Source organism: Anas acuta, chromosome 4 (genome assembly GCF_963932015.1).
Source record: "Anas acuta chromosome 4, bAnaAcu1.1, whole genome shotgun sequence".
Classification (NCBI taxonomy): Eukaryota; Metazoa; Chordata; class Aves; order Anseriformes; family Anatidae; genus Anas; species Anas acuta.
In genome coordinates, this window is record NC_088982.1 from 47,865,140 (window position 1) to 47,878,873 (window position 13,734).

The window sequence follows — 13,734 nt, forward strand, 5'->3', positions numbered from 1 at the left end:
TGTTATCTTGCTGTGAAGGTGACTGCTAATTTATTTAGACATTCAAGATCTCCAACTGATTAGATAGTTTACTTCAAACAGAAATTTCAGCATGCTAGTCATTTTTTCTATAGGTTCATATTACCCACAGATATCTTTGGAATGACTCATGTACCATTTAACCTTTACTCCTTTTTAAACAATCAGATTTAAATGTTTCTCACATATTTCTCAATTTAACTTCATAACCAGTGACATTAATTTGTAATTACGCAATTATCACAGTATATTATAATTTCTGAAAACCATTCTATTTTTTTAATCAGCTTTAACTGTAGATGTATTTACTAAACTTGAAGCAAGACCTGCAAAAATAAACTAACTTTGCACTATGCAGTATACTTTTATCAAATCACATTACAAAGCAATATCTGATTGGTATGAATATATGCTACAAAAGATATATTACAAAGCAATATCTAATTGCTAATTCAGCAGAAGTACTGACAGTTTGCACTTTAAGATGACTCAATTTAGGGTCAGATTTGTGGAATGAGCTTGGCAAGGGTATCTCATTTGTACACTACCTTTCTAACACTTTTGCAGAAAAAGAAGAGTATAAATAAAACACTGAATACTTCCTAAATTTTCTTGATTCTGAAAATATTAGCTCCTCATAATTACACTGTTCAACTAAATTTTATTTTAATTACTTAGTTTATAAGCATCAGTAATAGAGCTTACATTTTATTCTACTGAAGTAAATTCCTCAGGATTTTTTTTATTTATTTTTTTTACAACCCCAAGAGTATCTACAAAAATAATCCAGTAAGATTTCACAATACCAGAACTTTCATACAGTTTTGATGCAGTCCTTCCCATGTATACACTAACTATCCAAGAACAAGTGAGAGAGACGGTCATAGATTTATTTTGTTTTATTTTATTTTTTATTTTAAGTTTTAAACAGTCTGCAAAAGCTCTGTGGTATAAATGTTTTTTTATTACAAACTACGCTCTGTACATGTGATTAAACAACCAACAGTTAAAAAAAACACCTTGTCAACACACACAACTTTCAAATATCTTGCAAAGAAAACTACTTTAAAAAGGATAACAGGGGATTCTCTACCTGTCTCTGTGTGTTACTTGAAGAAGAGAGAGAGAGGGTAGGAAAAAAAGAATAAAATACACCTAATACCTTCTAATTAGATTTTCAAAATCTGAACAATTTACTTCAGATTATTTTTAGCGTACGAAGGAAAAAATGCATACTATAACTTGAACAGTTTATTTAAGTTGAACTCTCATTTTTTTATTCAGCAGTAATGCACAATCTCCAGACAACAGTAGAGAGAAAATAAGACCAGTCAGACACATTCCTTGGATTATTAGTAAAAGACTATTTGTGTCAGATCATTATCAAGTATGTTATATAAGAAACGAGTACAGAGATGCTTAGAAAGATTTTGAGTGCACTTCCTATACAAAAGATTTTTAAAAGTACATACCTAAATACACACAATGAAGGGAATGACATCTGTCCACTGGAGTTCTTTGATCACGTACAAAATCAAAATAATGAAAGCTTGCATGTTAGCAGAGCAGATTCATTTAGAAAGAGCACGACAGACACTAAACTCACAAAAAAAAAAAAAATTCTTGCACAGAACCTTTAAGCAAACAGTGAATTCCACTCAATCTGAACTGAGCACTTACTATGAGCTAGAGTACATGCAAAGGTTGAATTGCACTAAAAAAAAAAACAACATTGAAACCTGCAGCAATTTTAATACCTATATTAGTCATCTACGAGCAACATCACAGACATAGCCTTTGCTCAAACCACTAATACCATGCTCCATACTCATCAGTCTAACCATTTATCACAAGAAAACTTTACTAGGCAAGATGAATTTATTTATGTCTGAAAGAAAAGACTGCTCTGTATCATTGGTAACAACCTCAAGACTTTCACAGTAACCACCAAACCTAGTTGTGTAGGAAAAATTAATCCTCCACCACCCCTCACCCCCAGCAAAAATTCAGCATTTCAGCTATATAGATGTGAACTAGAAATTGAAATGCAAAATCAAGCAAAACTATAGGTTCCTCTAAAACTACCAACAGGAAGACATTGTCAAAATTCAGAATAAATTTAGTAAAACTTCTAGTTTATTTTACCTGTCCTCCAACAGAATAATGAAAACACTTTAGCCATGGACACAAAGGTTACTTATATCCAATTAGAAAATCTTCTGAATGCAAGCTTTTGAAAAAGGAGCTCTAGATTATTAAGATAGCTATATAAATATGACATAAAAATGACAAGGAAAGGAAAACGACACAAGAATGTGGTAACATTTACATATGGTAACATTTACATATGGTCTTTGGGTGGTGAAATAGAAATTGGTCTATGCTAGAGTAGATCATCAATAAAATTTAGAAATTAATGGATATAACGTACTAGGATTATGGGTATATAGATCACTGAGCAATTTAATTCATAAAAATGTTAAATGCCATCACTTGAAAAGTGAGGTAGAAATACCATCTTCTGTTGCAATCCTGTCAGAGCTCACAAATTAAGCAGGCTTGATCTGGATAAGTAATTTGGTTCATGTCACTTCTGCAAGTAGCAGTACTGGTGATTTTATAGGTGGGAGGCAATTTTCTTTTTGATTCAGTACTGAATCAATGACTTGGTACAGAGATCAAACACTTCCAGATGATTTTTTTATTATTTTTTTGTAATAAATATTGCAGGTGACAGTTGAGCCAAATTCCCAATAGGCAATTACATCCTACCTGTCCTTCTTTCTTCTTTCTGGAATGCTTGGGAGGGACAGGCAAAGATGTTTCTTTTTTTGGTGTTTAAGCATCCATACCTCTCTCTTCAGCTAAACAGACTCAGATATCAAAGCTCTTTTGTTACTGATGATGTGGCCCTCCTATTTAATGTACTATAGCAATGATTTGAAAGTCAGGGCTGTGAGCCATAGGAGGCCATTATTAACAAAGCATCTTTCTTATGCTTTTAAGAAAGACTGACCTAACCCGTTAGCTGTAGCCTAGTCCAGGTTGTTGCCTAGCTTTTAAGATTATTTCTTTTCCTAAAATAATAACCTGAAAAGCTTGATATCCTTTTTATATCCTTTATGGCTCTTTCACACAACTCTTACCAAATCTGTCAAAAGCACCAAGTCTAGTATAATAGCAAAAGTACTACAAAACGAGGAAGGTGGAAATATAAATATACAGCTAGTAAAAAATAAGAGAAAATATATGCCATAGAAACAAATGAGCATACTTATATCTGTACATAAATAACAAACTGCAATTTTTCATATGCCTACCAGACATTTATAGCACAAGGTGAATTTGCCAGTTTCAGCAACACAAAGTGTAGATATAGCCTACATATATATAGATATACACACATATAAAGAAAAGAACAGAGGAAAAAGGCCAATTTGAACTGAAAAGAAAGGGTTGAGAGAGAAAGATGCTATGTCTGTGTAAAATACAAAAATTCTCAAGTCAGCTGATAACAATAGATCAAAATACTTTCTGATAATTTTAAAATATAGGGACGATGGGCAAGAGTGAAAAAGAAAGGTGGGTGTGATAGAAGTTCTGGTGTCTCTGAAAAAAAAAGAAGTAATAGGAGAATAATAAAGAATATTTAAATCAATAATGCGGTATAAAAATCAAGATGCATTCAAAAGACTGTTAACTTAAAGGAAAACATCAATATAATTGAAATCTCTAACTCTACTTTTCTTAAAATATTCCCATGTTTTTACATTATCTGCTAATTTGTATTGACAATAGAAAACTTAAAAGTAGAACAGGTAGGGCAGACAAAAGTCTATTGTAAATACCAAAAATAATTATGTAAATGAAGAAAATTGTTACTTGTTTTCATTATATAACTTTTAGAAATTTCTAGAGATTTATTTATTTATTTATTTTAACTTTTTTATTTTTATTTTGACCAGAAAGTGAGACTACTGGGGGAACAGTGACTTTGAAAACGTTCATGAAATGTTCATGCATGCTTAGACTTCGGTATAAATTATGCCAAAGATAGGTATTATAGGGCTAGTCTTTTCAAAATCTTTCCGCTGCTTCCATAATACTTGTATAATGTTAATTATTCTTATATGATTAAAAATGATACAACAAAGTTCTGTACTATAATAGCTATATCACAAACAAAATTAGCAAGTATGGATAAACAAGACATTCAGAAATGGCTATTCTTTTCAGCTATTCTGCTTGCTAAGTGCACAAGCCGAAAAATTGAAATGGGTTTCGCAAGTGTGTTGCAAACTCATCGAGTTGGCTTATTAGGTGAACTGGGGAAGTGCTGGGGAAGATTTCTCCCAGGGTAAACAGAGTAATACAAGGTCTGTAACCTTCAGTAGCCAAAGGTTGTTCCTTCCTTTAGTACACACTGCATGTACTCCTCTATGGGTCACTGGAGAAGCACAGAATTATTGGGAGTTCAGCCTTCTCAGTCGTATGTCATCAACTCCCTGGCACTACAATTAATCTCTTCTTTACCACATTTCAGGAACAGCATACCTGACATCACAAAACTACCTTTTGGAGAATCAACTAATTTTGAACCTTCATTTCTACAATGCTTAGAGCTGATTATAATGCATATATCTGCATTTAATTTTTTGTGTTTATTGAAGTTTTATCTTCAATGACACAGTAGGCAGAAGATTAACACATAAAATATTGTGGCAATGAGTTTAGTATATATCATAGTAAGCTAAATAATAAGCTAAGCTAAACATACAATAATAATTTCAAAACTAATAATAAATGTTTCTTGTTTTAGAAGCAGATGATATTAAGTGTGACAGTTCTTAATTTAAGAATATTACCTTCCTGCTTAAAATACCTATAAAAGTGTCCTTGGTGTATTCTAGAATCGCTAGTAAAACTAGGCAGAATCGGCAGCAATGTACATGCAGATATGACTACAGAGAAAAAATGTTAACAATGTTTTGAACACCTTTGGTGTTCACGTATTTCTGTTGACAGAGAAGACCTCTGTAACAGGAGTACAGAACTATCATTTCAGCTGTTCTTCTACAGATGTGTTCAATGAGCTCTGTCAAGAAATTGACTTGGAAGAACCAATCAATCTTTAAAATGCACAATATTCCTTTTATTTTGTTAACAGTTTCTGCCTGTAGCTGTCAGAAATGTGTAGTGATGCCTGCCTCGTGTTATTTTCAAGGTTTCCTTCGGGGCAAGGGAGAATGAACGTACATGTTATGTTAACACCTTTCAGCATCACAAGACCTTTCATTATTAACTTCTGAGCAACAAACAGGAAAATACTAACAAACTCATCTATTTTGGACACAAATAGTCAAAACAGCTCTAGAATGCAGAATTACAACTACCACAAGATAAGAATACTGGGCATCAGATCTGCAAGATGGAATGACTCTGCCCCACTCTCTAATAGGAGAAAGGACTAGATCATGATCTCGATTAAACTGCGGACAGAACAAGGAAAGTTTATGGTCCACAGATCCTGATTCTATTCATCTTGGAAATCAACACTTTCATTTCTAATGAAGATAAAATGAAGCAGTCTGATCTAGCAGAAGAGAAGAGAAAGCCCATGAGAAATTTTAATGCTTCTTCATAAAGAGAGAATCATCATCTGTCTCAAAGTTAAAATAGCTCCCACCATAAAAAGATGTATATGGAAAACCTTATCATAAAATTCTAGAGTATTATAACTTTAATGAAGCTAGAGCTACAGAACTTGCTTGTCCAGATTATTTTAACAGGAATAGGTACCTTTTAACAGGAATTGGTACCTGTGAATTAAACCTCACTGTAACCTTTCACCTTACTTCATTAATCTAGAAGATTATAGATCAATACAGGTACCTGGTTTAAATGTATCTTTATGTTGTTATGAAAATATGATGCACATCCTGAAGTGGCATTCAGCATGCCAATAATGAAATAAAATAAATATTTCAATAGCTTCAATATTCAAAGAAAAAAAATGTCAAATCTTACGCATAATCAATGTTTCCTTTTGGTGTGATTCAAAGTCAAATTCCAAAAAAAAGAACAGAAAAACTATGAACAGAAAAAAAGAACAGGAAAACAGAAAAAAATGTGGTCAAAGCTACATATTTTTGGTATACTTAAAAATAATTAAAATAAAAGCATTAGAGATTTCATAAATCTGATCAGCATCTTTGACAATATTTTCACTTAACTTTTAAAATCAAGTAAAGCAAACAAAATTGGTATTTGACATTAAATGAAAGAGAAAAGGTAATAATACATCTTATTTCAGATGAAGAAAGTCTGCATAAGAAAAAGGACAATTCAATACTGACAAAAATAGAAATGTGCTGAATTTAATGAGTCACTGTTAATCAAATCCAACCACTTCATTAAAAAAATCAGTAAAAAAGGTATGAGAGGGATGTAATAGATGTGTTTGACTGGTGTCATAAAAATAATGTATAAGAGAAATCTGTAGCTAGGTTGTTAAATTGAATTTTATATATCTTAGTGGTAACACACAGAATACTGGTGCACCGGATAGAATATGAGATGCTGTAATTTCTGTACAGTAATTTAACTACTATTATTCACTGAGAAAATCAGAAAAAGTTAATGTTAAAAAGAAACAAAAGGTTAAATGTTGAAGTTAAAAAGACAAACGCTGGTAGCTTTTAAACTACCGTACTATGACTGTTTAATTTTTTAATTGTTGGACTGTGCTACCTCTTCCAAAAAATGAAGATATTAAAAGCATCATCTCTGAAGGGAAGGCTAAAAGGAAGGAGGCTCTGACATTCCTCTTAGTTCACAGGATCTCTGTACTCTCTCTTAGGCAGGGGTGAAGGAGTCAGAGAGAAGACTGTAAAATCAGAGGAGCCATGACAAAGATTATGGGCTATGAAAACCTCTTGGGGAATGAACCATACCATGCAGGGCTTGCTGCAGCAAGAAAAAAAAAAAAAAGAGCACAGATATCAGGAAACTATGTTCAACATTTTTGACAGTCTGAAAATATTTTTGTCATCAGTTGCTGAGCAGACCTTTCTAGAATGGAAGGGAATGTACTATTACAGAGGACATCAGGTTTTACTGGCAATTACATTACATTTTGGTTAAAAACAATCAAGAAGAGGATGCAGGTGAATATGATACCAAAAAAAACCGAAGTTGTAATGTTGTAATTTGTAGATTAGTTTTAATGAGATGAACAAATGACAGAAAGACAATCCATATGTAGCTTCAAAACCCCCAAATTTAAGTATCAAGTAGAAATATTGCAGGTTTCCAATGAAGGTAGCCTAAAGAAAGAGATCATTAGTTTTCATCAAAAAGCAGAAGTTAATCTACACTCCTTTAAAAAGTTACTAATTTAAGTAAGTTTGTAGATGTTGAACTTTCCATATGGGCAAGTCATCTAAGTTGATCTTGTATAAACATAAGAACAAAGAGCAGACATTTCGTAATGCTACTCCTGACAGGTATAGGGAACCAGCTGAAAGCAAATCTAAAGGAAAAGGTCAAAAGAGAACAAAGTAAAATGAGATATAAAGTGTTTTAAAAGTAAGTCAACTTCCATGACAAGAATGAAATATACATTACGTTTAGGAAAGATTCTGCTACTTTTTATGTTTTCTATAAGTGAGAACTTTTTCTATAATGAATAACAGGCTAGCTAGAATATACTAGAAGAAGTAAGTGAAAGGACTTCAGAAACTTAAGATCACAGCAGGAAAAAAGCCTTTCAAAAGGCATACTAAAATATCAGCAAAATGCCCTACTATATAATTTCTGTACTGAGTCATAGCACAAATAAATTACAATTTAAATTAAGCAAAATTTGCAGAGGCACAATTTTTCATGGCTTCATTCAGATGGATGCTAATTATGCCTGACTCCTATCAGTTTAAATAAGAAAGATCAGTAGCAAGACACATTACATCCACAAATAATAACCATATGTACCATAAGAAGAACTGAGGAGCACTGATGACTCCTAAGATTACCTCTTGGATATTATCAATAGCATCATTAAAATCTAACCACACACTCGTTGTCAGATAGCATTCTCTAAGTTATTGTATAGTTGTTAAAAGTACTAATTAAATTCAATTTTCATTATTGACCCTCAAAAGACAAACAGTATTTCTTAATTATTTTTTTTTAATCATCTCAGAGTATGTAATACAACTCAAATAATTAAGGCTTGCTCATAGTCACTTTCCTAGTTGACAGGCTTAGATATATATCTTGTATACTTTCAGTAGGGAAGTAGACTCTTTCAACAAAATAGAAATTCAATAGTCACAGTTTGAGTTTTGACTTAGACTCTCTTGCTTATTGATGCATTTCCCCATTTGACAAAACACTATGACTTTATATTGTTCTGAGTATATTACTCCCCGAAGCTGATAGTTTAAGCCATATTCAGAACAGTACAGTGTAATATTTATGCACCTTAGGTATTATCATTTGCTATGATTTACAAAATCACATTGTCACTACTGCTTATTCTGATGGTTTCATATGTTAAATGATCTAGTTAATAATAATAATAATATATCAGTTAAAATGATTTATGACAAGTTTTGCTGGACAAGAAGCATTTATCTGTTTTCCCAGGTCAATGCCTGTTCCTTTTTTTCAGAAACTATACTCATATTTACATAAGATTATTAATGTTGAGATGCACATATGTGGTTCTTGTACAACTGAGTAAATTAAGAATTCTCAGAGTTAGATGAACATTTTTGCATATAATAGAGTCACAGTAAAGAATAGAATGTTTTACCTCTGGAGACATCCAAAATTACACAATGGCTTAGGGCTTTTGAATGTTTAAAATTGACTGCATAAGTACAACACATTCTTTAGTGGTTAAAATGCAACATAAACTGGAACACACTATGTTCCCTCTACATTTGTGTCTTTGAAATTAGTATTTAAGTAATAAATTCATTTTCCATAGTGAGATAAAAAAGAGAACTCTTGTCTGTCCATTTTTTTTTTCTTCTGAAGGTATTATTTTTATTACATTGCTTGAGTAGATGCTAAATGATGACTACATAACAACCTTGAAGCAAATGTGAAATTGTAAGAATTAAATAGAGAATATCTGACAAAGTTCATAAAGGAATGACCAAGAAATATAAAACAAACAAAAAACAACAAACAAAATAAACCCACAAAGAAATGAGAGAAGATCTAGTAATAAATATAAGAGGATAGAATCAGTGCAAACAGGGAAACACAAACTTTGAAGAAAAAAGACTCCAGGAAGCAGTTAGACTCAATGCTTTTATGCCCAATGGTGTTGTTGTTTTGTTGTTTTGTTTTGTTTTCAGGCTCCATTAACTCTTTCTTCCACTGTTTGTTGCTTTATCTACACATTAGATGAATATCACCTACATTGAATGTAGGTGATACATTCAACGATACATGGATATCTACTAACTAGAACCTTTGAGTTCTACGTATTTTTATTGCTTCACCCATGGATATGTACAAAGGACCTGTCATTCCCTTTGAATTGTAACTAAACTGTTAATATTAAGAAGTAAGCTAAAATATATTTTTGCTAAAAAACATTCCCCTGTATTCATATTTCTCTATGATTTTATTAAGCTAAAAAATAAATGATGAATACATTCACCTTCAGAATTATTCTCCTGTTGCTGGAAGCATTTCCTCTGTACCATTCTTACTATATCCATACACAAAATGCAAACACAGAGCTCATCCCAACACAGAGAGAACTCTTAAATAATTCCTCTCTGTGCAGATATGAATATGTAGTTTCTTTCCAGAGGTGAGCAATACCTCAATGGTTTTTGCTTCCGCATCATCTTCTATCCTGCAAATTCTCTCAGGAGACACTCTGTAGACCTTTTTTGAATTATCTCTTTGCTTAGCCTGTTTGTTTGCTTTTTATGTTTATAGAATGTTAATCCAGTATACTGTCACATGGTCCTCATATTAAAAGTACATAAATCCAGTCAATTCTAGTAATTTTAATTTTCTCCCTTAGCTTTGGATTTCTGATCACCACTGTAAATTGACTTCAAATTATGCATGCTGTGAGTCTTCAAAAATTCCATACTGGAGTGTGTTCCAGCTGTTATAAGCACTGAAGAAACAAAATGGGCTGGCCCTAACAGCCAAGTTTCCACCCGAATACTCACTCACTCCCCCTCTCAGCAGGGCAAGGGAGTGAAAATAGGAGCAATGAAAGAGCATGTGGGTCAAGACTGTTTACGTATTACCACTGTGGACTAAAACAGACTCAACCTGGGAAAATTTAGCTTAATTTATTGCCAATTAAAATGAAAAAAAAAAAAATTACTAATTTGGGCTGTGGGAAACATAAGGATGGACATTATTAAAACAACAGCTTTCCTCTCCTCTTTTCCAGCTTTATTCCCAAACCCTTTACCCATTCCAAGTGGCACAGGAGGTTGGGAGTGTTATGGTCAGTAGACAGCATTTTGTCTTTGCTACTGGTGCACCCAATGCAGAAAACTTCTGTTTTATGAATTTTCATACTCAAAATGTTTGTATCAAGCTTGGAAAACCACTAGCTCTTTTCATGTTGGCAAATACAGTCAAGTGAACCTTTCAGTTTGAAACTGAGTTGTTAGCTTCATTATCACCATTCATAATTTTCCTTTTTTATCTACACGTCCAGATATGTGCTCCTGTTTCTATCTCTACAGCTCATGCCATATATTACATGTAGATGTGATTAGTAAGAACTGCAAATCATTACCACCGTGAATATTTACAGAAAGCTAACAAAAAACACAGAAGGGAGATTGTGAGAATCGGTAGGGCACTTTTGAATGCCAATCATATTATTAATACCTAATTAACAAAAGCAACAAGAATATAAACCAAGAAATTTTCACAGCATGCTGGATTTATCCTAAACTTCTCAAATGACTTAAAGCTACCGTTCAAGCAAGGTGACCTCTGAAACCATTGTAAGGAAGTTCAATTTACAAACAAATATGATTGATTGTAAACAGCAAGAAAAACAAAACGAAGGTGATGTGCATGTACAAATGCCATTTTGGAAACAAATCAAAGCATTCATAAATAAATAAAACAAGTATTCGATTGTTACTCCACACACGTAAGAGTTGCAGCGATCTCAGACATACTTGGGTCAGAGCAAGTACAACCCCATAGCTGTCCACATATATGATTTTGGTAATGTGAAATGGCGCAAGGAAATTAAACATACCTACAGGCAAACAAAATATAGCTAAATGATTGTTTTGAGAGTTCTGTCAGAAAAAAAAAATATATATTTTTGTCTCATTTTGTATTTTTCTCCATAGTTAGAGGTCACAGCAAAGTTAAGGGGCAGATATTTGCCTTGCTAAAAAAAGATTTCTAAGTTACTGACATTCACTAATGATTCCCTGAGAAGTACCTTTGCTGAATACTTGGAGGAACAATCAAAACAACCAATTTTGTAGTAAGAGCTATATTATGGTAAAATACATTTTTTATTCAATTATCAGAATATAAAGTTATTATAATGATCTGTCTGTATTAAATAAGTATGCATTTCTGAAAATGTTAATTTTATAGATTCTTTTTTCTCTTAGATGTTTGAAGGCCGCATAATGCTGAATGTATAATACTGTCTGCATTTTGGGCTGTGATCATCTTCATACAATTCTATTGCTATACTTATTCCTTTAAATGATTGGTCTATGAAACATTTTCCCTGTACTTAACACCAAGGGTTTGAATACAAAGTAAAATAAAAAATGAGTTTGGCAAGCATTTTATTTCCATTTCTTTTGTTTTCTTTATCTACAGTTGTATGACTAAAAACATCACAGGTAAGGAACTTGTTAAATATCACATAGAATCACAGAATATCCTGACTTGGAAGGAACCCACAAGGATCACCAACTCCTGGCTCTGCATAGGACCACCCAAAAATCAGACCATGTGTCTGAGAGCTTTGTGCCAATGCTTCCTGAACTCCAGCAGGCTTGGGGCCTGGACTGCTGCCCTGGGGAGCCTATCTTAGTGCCTGACCACCCTCTCAGTGAAGAGCCTTTTCCTCACATCCAGCTTGACCCTCCCCTGTGCCAGCTCAGGTCCTGTCACTGTCCCCACAGAGCAGAGCTCAGCGCCTGCCCCTCCGCACCCCTCGTGAGGGAGCTGCAGGCTGCCATGAGGCCTCCCCTCAGCCTGCTCTGGGCTGAGCAAACCAAGGGTCTTGAGCTCCTCAGATGTCTTCCTCTCTAGACCCTTCACGGTCTTCTTAACCCTCTTAGACTGGTCACTAATAGTTTTACATCCTTCTTATACTTAGGCACCCAAAAGTGCACACAGTACTTCAGGTGAAGCCACATCAGCGCAGAGCAGAACAATTTCTTACTTTGACCGGCTAGCAATGCTGTGCTTGATGCACCCCAGGGTACAGCTGGCCCTCCTGGCTGCCAGGGCACACTGTTGACTCATATTCTATGTACTGTCAAACCCCACAGTCTGTATATATACCCAGGTACAGATTGGGGCACTCACTCTTGTTATACTTCATGTAGTTAGTGATTTCTTAGCTCTAATGCATCAAGATCTCTCTGCAAGGCCTCTCTACCCTCGATGGAGTCAACAGCTCTTCCTAATCTAGTGTCATCTGCAAAGTAATTTACCATACTTTGAAGTCCTGCATCCAAGTCATTTATGAAAATATTAAAGAGCACTGACCCCAGAATGAAGCCTTTGTGAATCCCACTAGTAACTGGCCTGATTTAAGTCCATTTACTGATTTGAGCCTAACACATCAGCCAGTCGTTCACTTCTTGATCACTTCTCAATTCTTCATGAAAATATTTTACAGCAAACTGTTAAAGAGAGCTCTCTTTTACTTACATTGATATCTTCCAAATCCAAATTATTCAGAATGACATTATTCCTCTTCCAGATGATAGGAGGTCTCAGAGTTCCCTGGATGGCACAACTTAAGACAGCACTTTGTCCTACTGTTGCTGCAGTGATGCTTAGTTTTTGATCTTCTGGCAAACTCAGCTGAATTACCTCTGCAAAAGATATATTGTTTTCAAGGTTAATTTGTTTTCAGTTTCATAAGATTAATTAGTATGCAGTTTTGGAAAACTGGTAATTTAAGGATTTTAATTGGAATCAAAGTAAAAAGAACTTCCGACAACCACAGGAAGTTCAGAGTTTTTCAAATAAAGGTCAGCATTTCAATTAAATTGACTGACAAGCATCACCATATAAAAAGAGAAACATTTAACATGAAAATGAATTTCAGAGGTAAGACTATCTAAAGTTATACAACAGAAGTTATTTAACAGTAAGGCCAATGAAGCATAGTAGCTGTCATCTTCATTTGACTAACATGGCAATATTGCTGTAAGAGTCATTCATTTTCAGAAAAGAATATTATGGAACTCAGTGTAAGAAATATGCAAGACTGAGATGAAAATGGACAAAAAAGTGAATTCTGCTTTCAGAAAACAGAACTAAGGTATGACTTCTTCCTTGGTGTGCTTTTTTTTTTTTTTTTTGGGGGGGGGGGGAGGGTTTCTTTATATCAGTGAAAGCACAGTTTCCTGATTAATGTGATGTTAGTAATTTCTTCTATTTCAGTCTCAGAACACTATACATTAAGTCATAGTTTAAACACATTAGTTTATGTCATTTTTA

General features: G+C 33.7%; 1 protein-coding gene across 11 annotated transcripts in view; it reads right to left on the reverse strand.

Moving 5' to 3' along the window:
* Positions 1-13,734, reverse strand: part of FSTL5 (follistatin like 5) — a 402,914-nt gene that overhangs the window by 70,940 nt on the left and 318,240 nt on the right. For all 11 annotated transcript variants that reach the window (XM_068681113.1, XM_068681111.1, XM_068681110.1 and 8 more), the window contains one exon: positions 12,937-13,103. In XM_068681113.1, the coding sequence (XP_068537214.1) occupies positions 12,937-13,103 (167 nt within the window). The remainder of the gene's footprint in view (positions 1-12,936; positions 13,104-13,734) is intronic.